This window comes from Copidosoma floridanum, unplaced genomic scaffold (assembly GCF_036245765.1).
Source record: "Copidosoma floridanum isolate Cflo_tuat_1 unplaced genomic scaffold, Cflo_Japanese_pri ptg000004l, whole genome shotgun sequence".
Lineage (NCBI taxonomy): Eukaryota > Metazoa > Arthropoda > Insecta > Hymenoptera > Encyrtidae > Copidosoma > Copidosoma floridanum.
The window spans coordinates 14834577-14853611 of NW_028321881.1; the positions used below are offsets into that span (position 1 = coordinate 14834577).

General features: G+C 36.2%; 1 protein-coding gene across 4 annotated transcripts in view; it reads left to right on the forward strand.

Moving 5' to 3' along the window:
- BORCS6 (BLOC-1 related complex subunit 6) overlaps positions 1 to 19035 on the forward strand; it is a 441611-nt gene that overhangs the window by 249743 nt on the left and 172833 nt on the right. For all 4 annotated transcript variants that reach the window (XR_016293438.1, XR_016293440.1, XR_016293439.1 and 1 more), the window contains one exon: positions 11612 to 11772. Coding sequence is in view for 1 of the 4 variants with exons in the window: in XM_089597756.1 (XP_089453882.1) it covers positions 11612 to 11772 (161 nt within the window). In the remaining 3 variants the exon portion in view is untranslated. The remainder of the gene's footprint in view (positions 1 to 11611; positions 11773 to 19035) is intronic.

Sequence of the window (19035 nt, forward strand, 5' to 3'; positions counted from 1 at the left end):
CCACTTACGCACATTGGGTTTAACTAAGACGAATTTGGAGTACAACCACGGAAGGTTAGTGCTAGGTAAACTATCTATCCTGCAAAGTCACGTAGAGTTAGGTCGTCCTCAGGGCCCTTGGGTGCCTTGAGCACTACTCAAGTCATCGACCCAAGAACTTCACCTAAGAAACGTTATCGCTAACCCTAGTGCCTTGACTACTTGGGGGTGCGTCGTCTCCACGCTTAAAGCGGTCGAGCACCAAAAGTCCAAGTAGGAGCCGGTTAGTGGAAGTGTTACCTGTAGGTGATGTATAAACTTACTTTTTACCTCTCGGCCTTCGTACTTGGTTTCTTTCTCTCACCTTGTGCTCGTCGCGATAATGTACCGGTGCACGGAAGAATTCCAGGTCTGGGTGAGCAGCGGATTTTCCGCGTCCCAGGCTCGCTGGAGAAGGAACTGACTCTCCTTTGCGCGTCGGCGCCTTTTATGCCTTTGTTGTCTCCTTTTGTGTAAAAGGTTTACCATTCTTTTGGTGAACGCATTCTGGCGTTTGCTTAACGTACTAGATGCACATTCCCCGCGCGTGGCGTTCAAATCCGAATTTTCATGTTTGAAGTCAGTACGTGTTTCCAATAGGAATTTTTTATAAAATAAAATGAAATATATGTATAAATGTAGAAAGTTACTAAAAAATGTGTACCCTGTCATTTTCCCCCGTTGAATTGTCTATTTTATAGATTTTTATTGTAAGAAAAATATAATAAATAAAAAAATACAAATATAAATGAAAGGCGTACATTATAAATTCTAGGTAATAGAAGTGCCCCCTTGCAACCGATTCATTGCTTGCATGCCGAAAACGTTAATGATATTCAGCAATCATAAGCTTTACTATTGCATTTTTCCTATCAAGACTAATCGGACTCTGACGAAACTCGTCTCATCAAAATTTTCTGCTCGAACTTTGGCTCTCAGCAAACTCAGTTCATCTAAGTTAGGGGTAACATTCGCGAACTCACTGTTTTTATTTATCTCTCTTTTTTCCTTGCATGATTTTAATTTTGACTTAAAGCTTTCTTTCTGAATAATCTCATATAAAGTTTTCTGCTACTTTTCAAGCAAATTGAACTATACCGATTTTTTCCAAATTTAAGTCAGGTAATTCTTTTGATTCCTTCATGAGGCCTTTAGCCAGCAATCGCTTATTTCCGTAATAAAGCTTAAGCGTCTTCATTATTACCGCAGCATCCCTACCGGTTGGGAAAAGTGAATTGACTGTTTCACGAGCTTTTCCTTGCAATGCATTAAATAAACGCGATAAATTTTCTCGATTCCTATAACCTCCAGACTCAGTTGACAACTCATATGCCAGTTTTAAATGCAACCAATCTAACAGATTTCCCGAAAAATTTAGTAACGCTTTGGCTGACATTAAACGATTTAATAATCGCGTATCACTTTTTTGAACTGAAACATTATGTGTAGATAATAAAGTCGATTCAAGCACGTTAACTAAATGTAAAAAATCATTTTCGCTATCGTTTACAACGTTAAAATTACCGAACGCATTGTATGAAATGTTTCCTCTTTGCTGTTTATTGTTGCTTTGTAAAAAAATTGTTGATCGATTATCTAACTGACCAGAAAGCAAACTTCAGACTTGTTTGTCATGTTGATTCTGTCGATTCCCACTTTTTTCATCAGATCGATAATCGCCGCCTTGCTGATCAAACATAGCCTTTAACATGCCTGCCGATTCGCTCTGACTCCTTGCGGGGAACATTTTGTAATCTCTTGATTCGCAGGTTATGTGAACGGTCATTATTCTCGGATACGAGCCGCTCGTCTTCTTCATGCTGCCAGCCAGATAAATTAATACCCGTTGTATTTTAATGCGGTCAATTGATTTGGTCCTTTATGTAAAAATTGTTGCTTGTATTCTTGATTTGCGTTCCTGCATTTTGAAATTCTCCCAACAGAAAATATTCTGACGATTGAGGCTGCAAAATTTTACTCGATGCAACTTTTGGCAGAAATGCATTCATTTCTTCATGGCATGATACTTTATTGTCGTAGACTCGTTCCACTAATGGAGGGACTGATGGCGCACGTCGCTGGCTCATTGAAATGTTTCTGGGGGTTGACGCTGGAATCTCGATCAAACACTGCTGCTTCAGATTACCTCTTAATTCATTTTTGTTCGTGCCCCTAGTCCTTTTTCTGGATATCCCATACATCCTTAGAGGGGCCATCATGAATCGATCAAGTATGTGTCACGTTTCACCTTAACCTTTCGCTTCCGTCTTTTACCCGTTGATTTTAGTCCCGGGTTTCGGCACCATTTGTAAACATAAAAACATGAAATAAAGAAATTAAAGCAAAAGAATAAAATTAAAAACTAGTACTTTATTTTTAAATACATTAAACCATGAAGAATAAGGTAAAGAGAATCGTACTTTTCAGTTTTACGGTTGTCAAGCAACTAACAATAAACTCAGAAAAACAACTCGTTTCCACGCAAATCGAAGCGTTGTTCATTTTTTCTTTTTTTAATAAAAACAATAATCAATGAAAAACAAAACAAAACTACGATTAGAAAATGTGTATTTATTAAATCAATTAGTGAAAAATGATCAACTTAAAAGTTAAAGCCCTTTTATTAGGCTTTTGCGCACGTTTTTGAACCTTCATAACAAGAGATAACAAATAATAACTCACGAGATTCACAAAGCATTTTAACAGTATTTCTTTCAAATGCTGGTGAACAATGCCAAATATTATTAAGTTGTGAATAAATTAAAAAGACAAAACATTGAATATAATTTTACTTGCGTCACACTGCATATGTATTTTGTTATACGACCTTCTTTTGGTTTTCTACAGCTTCTGCAAAGTTATATTTCACAGAAATTAAATATTTCTCAGGTGTATCAGGCTTGTGTGACATCAACATGGACAGGAGACTAGACAGTCTGGGTCCAGAAAAAAAACAAGATAGAGCGTGACGAAAGTTGGAAAAGTATTGTCTCGTGTCGAGTCACGGTTTTAATACTTTGACAAAAGCCTGATGTTTTTCTAATTTTTTTTACTTTAACATGTAAAAAAACTATTAACCTTTTACCTCAGAAGTTACATCCCAATGTTTAACTGGTAGTCTATAACCAAGTTTTAGGCATTATTCGAAGCATTTAATTTCACAGTACAGCAAACCCATTTCATACTGTAAATTATTGATAGAAAAAAAAATTTCTTACATTACCAAACTCACGTGTTCTTTTAGTGCACATTGGACAGCTTTGACTAGAATTATTCTTTAACATCGTATTTGTTTTAACTTTGACCGGCACTTCGAATACACTCTTATCTTGCTGGAGCCGGCTTTTCCGACTTCGATCGCTATTTAAGTATTTTTTTTATACTCTTTTTTTTTAGAATCCTTCTCTGCAACTTCATATGGCTCCCTCCTTTCTTTGTTCTCCACTATTTTCGGTGTTGTTGTGTTGCGTTTCACATAGTATTAATAACATTGTTGTAGATCGTGAAACAGTTCAATAAATGATTTGTCATATCAACATTGGTTCTTCAAGTTGGATCACGCACACTAATCTCCTTACTGACTGGGTCTAATACTGATTGTCATTATGTAATTAAAAGTATATGCATTCTCTTCTCTTCTCTCTCAGAGACCTTGTTACCTGATGTTTTAAGAGAGCCATCTCCAAGCCGTAGCTCTAGCCACCATACACCTATGTTTCATGCTATAGACAGTAGAGGCGAAGGCTGCTGTGATCTCCGTGACCCTGCGTCGCATGTCATTCTTGCGTCACAAGACGTTGTAAAGAATTTAAGTTTGCCATGGTCAACACGATCTTGCGTTGCATACCATTCTTGCGTCAGAGCACGCTGTAAAGGTTGCCACGGTTACCCTGAGCCCGTAATCGAATAATAGGCGCGTAATAGTTTTATGTACGCTACAACTGCAATACGTCTGACAATGAGTCTTTCATTGTAGACGTCGACCTAAAACGTTGATGTAAACACCTATTTTTTTAAGACACTTATGAATTATGCGCAAGTGTTCCTGACATCTTTCAGCAGATGGTTTGAAAGAAAAAATGTCGTCAAGATGAACGAAAACACTGGAGGAGTCAACAATCACAACGGATATACTCTGCTGAGCACACAGTCTATTAATTAACCTGACAGGTACAGCAGTGTTTGAGGCTACGTTGCATGCTATAAAAACATTGCAGGGTGAAGCAAATTCTCGTTTCTTGACACGTTTAACCTTAGCCAAGGTGCTGCTCATGTTCATCGGCAATTCTGTTAAATAATGTCACTTAAAATCAATGTATGATACTTCTCATAATTCGGATATGCACAGTGATTAAGAAAATGTTGCATAGCTATTTAGGGCCCTCCAAAAAAAGTGGCCGACCATTAGCACCTTTCTGGATACTATAAGTATATGCTGCTATATGCAGAAGGCATTGTTAGCACTTAAAAGTTGCATTAAAGCCACAAGAAAATAGTTGCTAGTAAACTTACGTGGAAGATTGACAATCTGCTTTGATTGTACGCCGGTAAGACCACGTAACTATACTTCGCGCCTAGTCCCAAAACGTCGTCGCAGCGCTCAGCAGCTTTAAAATAACAGGTTATTTATATAGTCCCGATGTAGCCCAACTCGTCGACAGCAAAATTCCTACAACGTTGAAACATGCAGTCAACGTATAAGTTGCCGAGAATTTCAGCGAAAACGTGAAGTTGGAAAGATTATCTAAATTTTGTACAGCGAAACGATTTGGCAGTGGCGGAGGTAATTTTTAGTGTTTTGATGAGTGCGAGCAAACAACATTCATCTATCTAGAAAGACAAAAAGAAAATGGGCCTGGTATAATAAGCATTGGCTATCACTCCGAATTGTCACATAATGGTCCCTCAAGTTAAAGAGATACGTTGTGCGGGCGAGTGCTCACTACGCTCCGGGAAAACCATCACATGGCCGAACGTTTTTAATTGACGTGAAAGTCAATCACATGGCACTGGTTTTTCGTTAAGAAATATTGATTGTGTTTTAAATGTTTAAATCCTGACCTTTTGTAATAAGAATGCAAGGCATCGGGCTGCACGCAGTATTAAGGCCTGCTCAATGAACTATTACATAACCCGTTATGCTCGAAGGATAACAGTGGCTATCTTCAGAAATCTGACCAATGTTTTAAATACATGTTCGAGCGATGTGTGCTAGAATTGACTAGTAAAGATTTCCACCCTACTCTTCTAAAAGTGATACTCACGCGTGTTTTGAGATTGAACGACACAATTAAAACATTTGTGCTACTGGACGATGACTTGACCAAAATTACATTTGATGACAAACTGTTACATAAGCTTAAATGAAAAAGGAGCAAAGTTGTAGTTAATATTACTGGTATCTAGAAAAAAATGAAAAAACCAACATTGGCAAGTGAGTAAATTTTGAAATAGCTAGCGACAACAATAATGAAGCCTATAACATCATGAGTGCTTTGTCGATGTCTAACTCCTATCAACAGTCATTTGGGACATATAATTTAAAGTGAAGCTAAGGATCAAAGTATTTTTATTTAGGTATCAACGAAGTTAGGACGCTAAACGACACTGACATTGTCCTTACATCAACAAATTGGGATGAGTAGGCAAGATTCCAAGAGGCACCAAAGAAGTATAGAGCCTAGGTATTCATAAAGTAAATATATTGGATCTTATTTACAGATTCACCATTAAAGTTCTCAACAATACTTGTCGTTCTCTGGGTATCAGATGAGGAACGGGACTTTAGTGGAATGATTGAAGCCCTACAAACGTGGATAGCCGTATCACAGCACCTACCAGTCTTTGTTAGCTCGAATGGAAGCTTGACTGAAATCCAGCACCTGCCTCTCTGTACAATCGCGAGATAGATCGCAGGTAGTAAGTCGTGTGTGCCATTTGCATCGTGAAAGACACACAGAAACCATGCATTTGGTATCTAATTAATCTTTCAAAATCCAATAAAGTCTGACTCGTCTTCGGCATGGCCCCTAAATCAAAGGGTATAAGTTTAAAAAACTCATTGGACGTGAGTTTAGAACTTGTACAGTCACTACTAGAAGTTCTAATACAATGACGACAGAATGCCGTTACAAGTGAATCCATGATATGTGAACTGACATTCATTATATATGCCTACGTGTGTGAGTAGTAGAGAAAAATAAGAAAGCCTTCAGGTTTTTGCGGTATAGTGCTAACATAGCCAAATATTTGTTAACCTACTACATGATGTGTTTCGTGTTCAGAATCATATTCTCTCTATGCAGCATCTCATACGTTAAAAATACTAACGTTGTTATGACTGGACTTGTTTAGTGTATGGTCTTAACCGTTTTAATAAAGTGTCATTCGTGGGTCTCCTGCTATTCAATTTGTTAATTTTCTTCTTTTTTTTTTTTTTTTTCATTTAGATCAAAAGTTTTATTTTAAATGATGTAGATAAAATGAATTCTTATACTTCACATTGAAATTTATATAGTGTTGCAATTAATTTTTTGAAACACAATTTATCGGGTCGCACTAACAAGAGTTTGTATTAATTATATTAGTAATAACTAACTTATAACTATCAGTGATGGTTGATACTGCTGTTTTGGAGTTTCCTAGTGCTTTGTGCAGTATTTCTCAGTGGTTTCTTATACTACACCAATGATGTCGGGGCTGGAATGGAAGATGTGGTTTTTGTTATCTCTGCTATCGCTGGAACTACTTTTGGTTGGTCTCTTTCGCTGTTCCTTAGCGTAGTTCTAGACTGCTAATGTTTTTAAAATGCACCCGAGTTGCCTCAGCCAATACGTTATGCCTCAAGTGTATAATATACTCACGGGATGCGGGAATTGAGAGTTGCCTAAGACTTTAAAGGACAGGTGACAGATGTAAAAAGATCAATTTTTTCCCTTGATAGAACGTTTTTATGTCATCAGAACGAGTGAAAGAGGCCTCTGGCTGAATTAAGTCAACCAATCAGCGATATTCTCGCAAAACTGCTTTGATAGCAAAACAGTAGGTGGAAGCGATGATGCTTTGTTTCGATCTCATGCATTAAGAAATAACAATAAAACAGTATTAGTCTCATGTTTCTGACATGTGCAATTAAGGTTTTAGATCAATGATGATGCAAACTCGCATCAGAAATAAAAAAAAATACCAAATACAAGTGTAAGTGTGAATCTTCAGTTTACAAATCTTGCAATTAATTTTTTTTAAAATTTTTTAATAAATTTTGAATTTATTAACATGCTTTTTTAATCACACTATTTATTACAATATTAGAAATTAATAATCAACGGGCAAAGAATGTGTTTATTCATACGAATAAAGCAATGTATGCATACAAACATACATATAACATACTATTTCAATACGTACATGCATTATAACAACGGGATGGCCGCATTATATGTCAGCATATTATGAAAAGATGCACCTCGAAGCTAATAGACACTTGTAAATATAACGCGACGTATAAAATTTACTTGCCATATGAGCTTCTGCACAAATATACATATTACATTTTGCATAAATCAGAAGTAATAATTCAAGTTGTCATTGAAATATATTTGCACACTAGTTGATAATAATGCACGGATGGATGAGCAAAAAAGTGCAAACAGTAGTCAAAGTCACAGGGAGCCAGTCTATTGACGCCATCAGCAGTTGGAAGAGTCGATGCGATCCGCGTATCCTAGGCTTGTATTGTGATACAATATTAGTCAAGATAGGATTTAATTTAGTACTTGCACTAACAGGATAATACTTCGGTAGGGATTAGTCACCCTATAACGAAGAAAAGTAGAGGTGGAAATTGTAGCTAAATAGTAAACACAGGTTTGCAAAGCAATGGATACTGTGCTGCTTAATCTCAACCCCTGCATAATTTACAGGCGCCTTTTGTGACGTAAATTTCTTATTGCCGCAGTAGATTTCTTATACGAATTAGACAATGGATTAACTCATGTATCGCTAATGGCTAAATTTTGCGTAGATCCCGATAAACGATTGTCCATTCTGAGATTAGAATTGCAGGGGATATTATTATTATTGGGGTGCTCAATCAATAGTGTGGCATGCGAAGAGTGTGGCAACTGGCGTTAATGGTCTGACTAACAAACTGTGTCACACTGGATTAACAGTGAACCACAAATTAGAAAATAATACAAAGTATTCCTCGTGCACCAGCTCATTGAAAGTGGTGAACTCATCGGATAGGCTACGTAAAAATGAATACGATCCAACAATTTTTTACGAATATATACGATGACAGACAACTAGTAGAGAAGTACATTTACTTTGCGATTTAGGCAGAAATTTCTGGAATTAGTAATTCTCATACGGGTAAGAAAAGTGACCTTCGATACGAGGACCAGTCAGTTAGTAAGGGTGACTCTCTTTAAATGTCAAAAGAGTTTTTTTAACAATTTAGAGACGTGTCACGGAGGTGCTAAATGCGACACTTAACTGCTCGCCCCTTATCCTTGACAGGAAGCACCAAGCGGTTTGGCTCCTATATGGAATGTTCCACTGCCTTTTATTTAATGATAATACAGACACTTTGATTTATAAGCTATGTGTGGGGCCTTTATTTCATGCATGGTCTACGCAACACAATGCGAAACATCATCAGAAACAGCCAGGCATGTCAATTAAGAAGCTGGAAATCCAAGAACCACTTGATGGCCCCGCTTTCAGAAGGTCGGCTCGCGTGCAAGCAGAGATCATTCAGCTGCTGAATAGTCGACTATTTTGTACTTATGTACCTAAAAGTAAAGTATAACAGAAGAAAATAGTGAGGTTATCTTCTCGTGCTCAGAAATGCGAGATATTATCCTGGTAGTTGTCCATCGTTTGACTGCGAGTGCCGTGATTTTGATCTTACACGACTGGCAGTTCATAAGATTGGTCGCAATACAGTGACAACCAAGTCAAAGCTTGTTCTTATTGGCGTAAAAATTCGAGGCTGTTAGGATGAAACTTGTACTGATATGCCTCGACAGGAAAAATTTTGTGGTAGGCATGAAGGTGGCTCAGCGTGCACAGGTAAAAACCTGGAACTGTTTAAGCGTTAAATCACTCTAATTGTAGCAGCTTTTTAGCTTTGTTTGTTCATTAATACAGTAACTGATCTTCCGTTGGATTTTCTGCTATCTGCAGCTGATGACATCCTAAAGTTGTTGACTGACTGAAGTTGTACCTTTGAGTGTATACGTGTAGTAATTCGTTTTTAATGCTAAGAATATGTATTGTGCTAATATTTCTAATTTTTTTACGTGCTTTTTTCCAGCGTTCATTATGTTAGTTGGTCTTATCTTCATATAATAAGCCATCATATTTAGCTAAATAATAAAATATGGTATGTAAGCTTTGTGACTTACATTATCAGAAAAAAAATTTAAATTTTTTAAATTAGTTTATGGCAATTAGTCGTTGATCATGACACAGCTTGCTTATTTATCAATAGATGATGAAGACTCTATATGATTTAAAAGCGTTCTGCTAAATCAAAGTTAGTTGAACTTGAGTTATCTAAACTGCCATAACCATCCTATCCAGGTTTAATGAGTAGGTATCATTTCCTTTCGATCATTGCAGCGATTAATCATAGATTCATTGGTTCATTAATCATTTTTTTAAGAAAATTGACAGTTTTTTCGTTCATCTTGACGACATTTTCTTTCAAACCATCTTCTGAAAGATGTCAGGAATACTTGCGCATAATTCATAAGTGTCTTAAAAAAATAGGTGTGTACATCCACGTCTTAGGTCGACGTCTACAATGAAAGACTTATTGTCAGACGTATTGCAGTTGTAGCATACATTTTTAAAAGTAAAATCCTATACAAGGACTTGTGTGCTTATTATAATTAAATTTTTTACCATACCACCGATCGATATACATGATTAATTTACTCTTTAGACGACTACTGTGAGTGTTTGATTAAATAATTGCACTAATTCTTACTTGTGAGTGGATTGTTTAAATTTTATAAAATTTATTGTTTATCGTTACAGATTTCTTATGAATTGAGTCTTTAAAGTTTTTTGATCGATGTGCACAGAAACGTTGCTATAAAATTATAAATTCATGAAATAGCACAACTTTTTTTGCCAATTTTCTTCTCTTTGAGTTGTTTGAATATTCTATGCAGATAATGCTAAAAATAATTCTGTGCATCGGTGTGTATCAGTCAAGTGTCTATCGGATATATATACATTGTATTAGTTGTTTCTCAGTAGTATGTATGCACGTTCTCTTTGGGCATGTGTAGAAACCTAATAATAGTATCGGAAATTGTGAAATGTAATAGTATTATCTGCAGTATCAACCTGTTAACCTGTGACTGTGATAGAATTTGCTGCATGAACATAAAAGACATTAAACAATTAACTCGAAGAATAACTAATCTATCATTGACCGTGTCTACTAACTCTTATTTTTTGCTTATGTGCCAATATTGAACTCTTATTTATAGTTTAGTTTCTACTCTGATTGCGAAATAGTAGTTTTTGTACCGTGGATGCAAAGCAAAAAAACTTTCACCTGAGATGTAGGGTTTTTGTATGTTTGTGCCCAAGGTCCAAATGTCCTTTTTTCTGAGAGCACATAGTCAGAGTTTGTGCCCGCAGGCACACTTGGCCCCTATTAATCACTTTGCTTATGGAGAATGTGAAAGTACTTCCTTGTCCATGGGTGTTAAGCAATTACCGAGGACGCAAAGTGATTACGCTGATAGGAAGGAATAGTAGTTTTCGTACCTGGTGGCACATATTGCCAGGACAACCACTAGGATTCCTTGTGCTTACTCTGGTTTGATGCGCACTAGGTGCGAACCCTATTTTTCCTACTGAGGGCCCACTTAACCCTCAAAGTAGCTCAAGGTAGAAAAAATTTATTTTTTACAAGTTTTGATCCTCTTAAAGAGACTTCTACTGATATTATACTGCTATGTCTTACATTATTATTTCGTAAATTTGGAATAAATACTCATAATTTTAAAAAACAATAAGAGAAAACACAAAATTTTAATGTTTTGTACTGTTGGTACCTCTATTATATTTTCACTGACAAATATTTATTACGGTGTTATAGTTTCTAATAGTGTTTTCTAACTACTTGTAAGCACTGCATAATAAAATGAAATACTATTTTCAGAAAATTTACAGAAATCAGTTACATGAGTTCCATTTTTTATTGGTCATTTGCAACATAATTATGAAATGTATGAAACTTTCATACGTTTGTTTGGCCGAGTTTACATGTTAAATCAACTATTCATCAGCTCTTTACCTTTCATGCTTACTATTTCTCTGATCATTCCGTAGACGTAAATCATATTGCGAAGTTGAAAGTATTAGGCTTAATACACCATAATTTTCGAAAATTTTTGCGTCTTGTTACCTTTATTGGGATGCTTTGGCTAACAAACATAGAATGCAATATATCAATGTAGCATTTTCTATAATATTAACAGCATAAGTTATATTCAAGTAGACTTTGTTCTACTGCTACTGTAATTTTTTGTAAGTGCGTATAAGAAACAAAAAAATTTCTTTTCAGGCGTCAGCGTTGACAGTATGTTGCTTAGAAACGTATAAAGATGCAGTGTGTAAGACCTGCGACCAAATTAATGACAACATTAAATCTGTGTACCAACTAATAGCCAAATGTGAAGAACTATCTAGGGAAATGGATGTTTTTTACAAAATAGCTGAAAAAATGTAAGTCTTCCATAATTTTATGCTCACGTTAATCCAAACAATGTACTAACGAAAATAGTATGTTTTATAGTAACATTATGTTTTATGCTTCCTGTTTTGAGAGGCTGATTCCCATTAAATATGTATGTTGTGCTCAATATAAAGTTTACGTATACTCTCGCTTTAAACTTTTAAGACAGAATCACTAAAAATGTACAATAATGTGTCGTTTACTCGATTAAATGAAGCTCACTTCAATTCGTTTGTGACCCATCACATTAGCTTTGCAGTGTCAGGCAAAATATGCTTGAGTGTCGGGCTGACCTAGTTTTTAGTAACCTGCTTGGGTCACTACGGCTAGAATAGTGGTGCAGTCAAGCTAACTCAGTTGTATTTTTGTATCAGTATGTCCTCTGACACTGTGCTACACTGAAAAAAATTTGTTGGGACCGCCTTCTCAATTTTGCTGTAAACAGCGCCCTTAAGCGGTTGGTGCTACTGTTCTCTCTTTTTGCGTGAACCATTCACCCAAAGTGAGATAGCAGCAGCACCAAACACTTGAGGGATCAGTCCTCGTAAGTTTTAGTCGAACAGTGGTACTAAAATTGGTGATGTATCTAAACGTGTGATTGAGGAATAAATTAAATTCAAATATAAATACGTCTCACTGTAATTAAATGAATGAAAGTAAACAAAACTACGATTTATGATCATAAACTTATCTTATTCACTTAAGTATATACAAATATTATTTTATTGCATTTTTTTTAGATTGTAGTAAACGTATTAAACCTAAACCTTAAATTACAAAGAATACTTTGTTGTAATATAATGTGTGTTATCGGATCGTATCGATGAACAAGTAGATACTTTTGGTATATCTCCGTAATTAAATTTTTTTTTTTATTACTTTTAAATTGTACAACAAAAGAATGGAAGTGATAATCAAATGATATTTCATTGTACATTCTCAATTTCTTTTGTACATTCTCAATTTTCTCATGCACGGGTCGATAAAAAAACACTTGAATTAAATGATTAAGTGTATCACAAAGAAGTTAATATTGTATGCTATCTTGGATTTCCAATGCGCGAGTACATACTGCCTCAAAACTTGCGAGAACTGATCCCTCCAGTGCTTGGTGCTGCTGCTCCCTCACTTTGGGTAAACGGCTCACGCAAAAAGAGAGAACAGTAGCACTAACCGATTGAGGGCGCTGTTCACAGCAAAATTAACAAGGCGGTCCTACCAACCTTTTTCCAGTGGATGCTTTTTTACTATTCCTCTTGATTTTTCTATCTTTCTCACTCATGTGTTTCCTCGTCTTTTCTCGCGTCCCGATGCTCGACGCCATCTTTACTGTCTTTCTAGTACACACGCATATTATCATCTCAGATCCCGTCTCTCTCTCTCTTTCTCTCTCTTTTTTTTATATCCAGTGGTACCTACTGTATTGATCTCTATATTCTAGACGTTCACTTCCTAAAACTCTGGTTACCTTCAGTGGTCTTGGAGGCTGAGTGTCTGTGCCTTGGCATCTCGTCACGGTGTAAGATATATAACAGATGGTCCCATGTAGGCATAATTTTTGGGAAATACGTGTACTGTTTCATTTAAGTTCCAGAATATGGTGCATGAGAGTTGATGACCATATACACAGTTATACTAGTGAAAGTAATGGTGTTAGCGTCAAAAAAATTTATTTACATGAAATATTATAATATGCTGTATAATAAGACAGTAACAATAAAATATGTATAAATAGTAATTGGTAAACCAAGTTTTTGATAATAGTGAAAATTTCTTGTGTTCTTTGCGTTGTTTTAAAATTTCATTATTTAATACTTTTGCCCATTACCTGAATTTTTTAATTTCCTGAAAATTTTTACAATTATTTACTTTCTATGTTCGTTACAAGGGAACTTAAAAATTGTTACTTCGTATGATGCTTTGAAAAGTTGCTTTATATATATATATATATCATTTTTATTGTTTTTCATGCGTTCAACCAAATAATTTTCTATATTTTGCAGTATTACATAAAATATAAATCATACAAAACACTATTGACAGATATTAGTCCTCCACAGTTTATTATGATTACTAGTTTTGCCATAGGCAATTAACAATTGAATAAACTTAGCAATTAGAATGCTATTTTTTGACAAAAAATAATGTATAAGTTAATGTAATATAAAGGATTTAATAATTACTTTACTTGGAAAATAATTTAGTGAGATACTTCTTCAATGACATTTTTATTATGAACGTCGTTCTCAGTAAAATGTTTATTACAAATTTTACTATTTTTTTTAGAATTACTCATCAAGTGACTTGAATACCCGATTATCAAGGATTACCCGATCTCAAGCGCCTGTCTCACATGCTGATTTTGGTTCAGCTGATAGTATGATGAATTGATCACATTTAGTAAATGGTCTGCAAGGTTGTGCTGCATCTCTGCTACCCGCTGCATATTTGTAGCAAAGGCCTCTGAGTAATTTTGCATTGTGATTTGGTAGAGGATCTCCAATGAACTTTTCAGCTCGTATTATACTGGTACTATACGCTCGGGGGTGCGTACGGATTAGATGTGCCTGGCCTTAGGGCAAGGAGAAGGGAATTCGATGAAAGTGGCGTGCTAGTGGGTTGGTGCGACTTCTATGAGAACCATCATTTTGCTTCGCTCTTTCAACTATTACAGACTAATAATAATTAACTTGAAGACATTGCTATCCAAGCCAATTTATAGTAGTAGAGCATTGACTTGATTGTGGATGAGATGGGTTGATTGTGACGGAAAATGAATGAATTGAAGAATCAACATGTTGCTGTAACACAGCCAGAGTTCAAAGTGACGGGTGTACTGACTGAATCTGCTGAATCGTTTGTCTTTATTTACTGGAATCCTGGTTGTTTTAAATCTAATTAACCTTAGTAATGATGTTCTGGAAGCTCAACGTATTCCAAATAAAAAGCCAAACAAACAACGTTCCCCCAGTCTGACGGTGCCGACTAGATCGCAGACCAATAGTCCCAACTCCATTTCTTCCTACACCGTTCGCTTCAAGTTCATATTCATTCGTAACGATATACTTTGTGATGCTAGAAAATACAATAAACTCAAACTAAGTACACTTCTGTGAGGCACTTAATCAGACACGGTAATACGTTTGTATGAGATACTCTCAGGAGCCGTTTTTATCTCTTACTTCAAACCAAGGGTAGAACTGCCGAAATGGAGTACCAGTATGCCTGGGCTAGAAATGGCAACATTTACGTGTTTAGAAAAAATAAGTTAGAAAGAATACTGACATGTGATGAGGCTGACCTTGAAAAGTTGGTTTGACATGCGCGTCGATTTGTTGTCGCCACCCGGTGTCCGTTCTGTGCAGCACTTAAGGTGGCTTATTTTAACGCCAACTCAGTCAGTGATCATTATGATGATATAAGGGAGTTCTTGAGTGATCGCAACATTAATATTTTATGCATTTCGAAGACTTGATTTACCCTGGTTCGATGCTCTGTGCTCCGTAGAATCCTGAGATTTAGCTTAGTGAGAAATGACTGTTGCTTACTCTGTACAACAGGCAATAGACAAAATATGTTAGACAGTAAGGTTACCATTTACACTGTAGTTAAGTTGAAATTTCAAGTCATTGAGGCCCCACAAATTACATAAATTAACGATATGGAATATATAACTGTTAAGATTGATATTCTACCTGCACATAGGCTTCTTGTTGCAGCTGTTTACAGATGACCCAAGAGTCAGGTACTTATAGCTTTTTTCGAATCTTTTAGTAAACATGCGCTTCGGTATTCTGGCTCTGTAATAGCAAGTGACCTTTATGCTGACCTTCGTGAACATAGTTACTACTTCGTCATCTGATTTCCGAGTACTCGCTTCATCTCGTGCCGTACGATGCTACGCATCATAATGATTGAGTGCATCTACAGATCTCAAGACCTTAGAGAATTTGTCGTGGAGGCATTTCCTTTTCCCCTGCAAAATTGTATGAACACTGAAACGAGTGAGCTTGATGGCCTGGATATTGAGCATTCCCTGGCAGCTTTCCGTAGGGTGAGATTGGTGATCCTTGACGTGCGTGCACCTTTCGTGAAAGGCACTTATGAAGAACGCCAGAATAGCTTCGTAGCTCACTATTGAAATCCTAGATGAATGTAGGCATCGTTGTATACGAGGGCACGCCAGTCGGGGGATGTGGATGCCCTAGCTGAATTCAGGGTACTCAAAAGGAAATTAATGGCTCATATTAAGCAGTCATGTGGGTCTCGTATGCGAGCATTTCTCATAGGTTTGATGATCAGGCTAAATGTTGGCGCATTCTTAGCCGATTTGGTATTGCGTCTACCAAGTCGCGATGACCCTTGATGACCATGACTTCTCACACGCTGTTGCAGCATTATTCTTCGGGATCCTTTTTGTCCCCGTCCAACTCTCTAGGTGAACTGAAGGACATTATTTTGTCATTACCGCCCTCTGATGACCTCTTACGTTTCAACCCGGTTGATGTGGTCCAGATTTGTCAGTTGATGAAGCGTTGTCTTTGCTCGTCGTAGAGCCGCAGTAATGATGATTTGTTGCTGGAATTCTTCTCAGGATTCTTTGGTTATATCACCCTCTATCTTGTTTATTTGTTCAATCAATCCCTGGCTACTTGTGTCTATCCAACAATTTTGGAGCTTTCTACCATTATCCCGCTTTTACAGGTACCAAATCCTCTAGAGGCTGGGAACACTCGTCCAACCACCAATGGCCCCCATTTTGCTTAAGTTCTGGATTGCTTAGTGACCAACCAGATACACAACTATCTTGAGGTTAAGTTGCTTTTCTTGCTGCTCCCAGTCCGGTGTTTGACGTGGATGCAGCACTTGTTCCGCATTGCTCAACGTGACAGACTATATTAGGTTAAGTATTGACTGAGGTCTTGTCATGCTGGTGGTCTACTTTGACTTTTGTGATGCTTTTGACACAACTGGCCATGTGGCCGTGCTACGCTCACTGGCTGGAACTAACTTCTCAGCTGATGCTATACGTTAGTTACATTCCTACATTATCGATCGTTATTTTGCTATATTACGGTTAGGTAGAGAACTCACAGAAGCGCTACCACCTACCTCTGGGGTCCCTTAATTATTGTGACAGGGTTCTATCTTGTCTATGATTTTTATAAATTGTGTATTACTTGTTTTAAGATGTTGTAATGCTATGTTGTTTGCAGATGAGCTACAGGTCTATATTTAAAATAAGCCGTTGGAACTGGAGGTGACCATTTCTTTGCTTAATGCTGATTTCGAGCAGGTGGTTTTGCTGGATAACTGATTGAGGACTCGTGCTTAACGATAGGAAAATCCATGAAATGTTATATGCTTTAGTGCAGCAGCATATACGTATAGTTAAGGATGCCCTACCCTCTGTAATGGTAAACGGTCATTTGGTTGTTTTTACTCCTAAAGTTAATAGCTTGGGTATTGCTCTTAGTAAGGACCTGCCCTGGAATCACCATGTCTCTCATTTGAGCTCATGGGTTCATGGGGTCATCGATTGCGCTGTTAGAGTGGGGGGATTTCACTGGGTTTCTTGCGATGTTGGTCACTGCCTTGGTTGTGCCTCCTTTTACTTACTGTTGCTTAATTGTTATCCTACACGGAGAGAAGTGCACAGCTCATAGCAGCATGTCACGCCATCTACCTTGAGGTGATATTACGTCATAGCCATGCAAACTGCTTAGCAGACTAGAGGAGTATTACATACACTCTTACAGCTAATAGGAAAAAAGCAGCTTTGCGAAGAGTGACGATCATAGCTACTGTCCATTCTATATTATATCGTCGTGCTTTCGCGCTTGCTGATTCCATTATTGTACTTGAGTTAAGGTTGTATCATAACGTGCTTCTTTCTTTTTCTTAAATTACCTAATTAAAAGGATTGACTAAGTATTCAATTACGTTGAACTTACTATCCAAAGTTGATCAAATCAAATTTTTTCTTATTTTTTTATTTTTTTTATTTTACTGAGGTAAGGCATACGTTTATGGTTAATATAAGTAACCATACGTTCAAAGTTAATATAAAAATAGGGTAAACATTAAAAAATGCTAATTTTGTACATTGATTGTTTAGAGTTAAAATGGAAGAAAATATGAATAAACACATCTGGAAACTAACGTGCGAATTGTACCAGAATTTGAGATACTGAAGACGTGACATTTAGCAGATAATTAATGTATTTAGTAATTTTATAAAAGATATTAACAATCCTCATATTTTAAGGAAATTGAATAATAACCTTAAAAAATGCTGTAAGCGAAAAAGTATCATCTGGGATATCAAATTCACTTTTGAAATGTACTGATCCATTTAAGCAGTTTCAAAGTGATGATATTCGTTTAAAAATATATAAAAATTGTGGACTACATGTTAAACCTGAAACAGTAGCAATCGAGACCACTTAAAAAAATACAATTTCTGCATGACAATAAGTTCATTGATAAAACTGTGAAATCCTCAATAGCACATTTACCGATGAAAAATTCATTAAGAAAACTATTGGAAATCAAAGGACCTTTTGATGCTTTGCTATCACATATAAATCTTGTATGAAATAAAAAAAAGTCGTATCTAACTATATACAGTGCTCACATTGTAAAACGTTGCTTAAAACTTGTTTTTTAGGTTATCATTCAATTTTTTTCAAATGTGAGGATTGTGAATATCTTTTAAAAAATAACTAAATACATAATTTATCTGCTGAATGTCACTTCTTTAGTATCTCAAATTGTAGTACGATTCGCACGTCAGTTTCAAAATCTGTTGATTCGTACCTTTTTCCATTTTAACTCTAAACAATAAATTCACAAAATAAGCATTTACTAATGTTTACTCTATACTTATATTGACCATAAATATATTTCTTACCTTTGTAAAATAAAAAAAAATAAAAAATAAAAAAAAACAATATGAAATTGACTTACGATAATCAGTTTAAAGTAATTTAATACTTAGTCAGTATTTTCAATTAAATAGTATGAGAAAAAGAAAGTAGAAGCACGTTACAATAAAACCTAAACTCAGGTACAATAATACGATCACCAAGCGCGAAAGCACGACTATATCACATAGAATGGACAGTAGCAATGATCATCACTGTTCGCAAAGCTACTTTTTTCGCATTAGCTGTAAGAGTGCATGTCATACTCCTAGAGTATGCTAAGCAGTTTGCGTGGCTCTGTCCTGATATCACCTTAAGATAGATGCC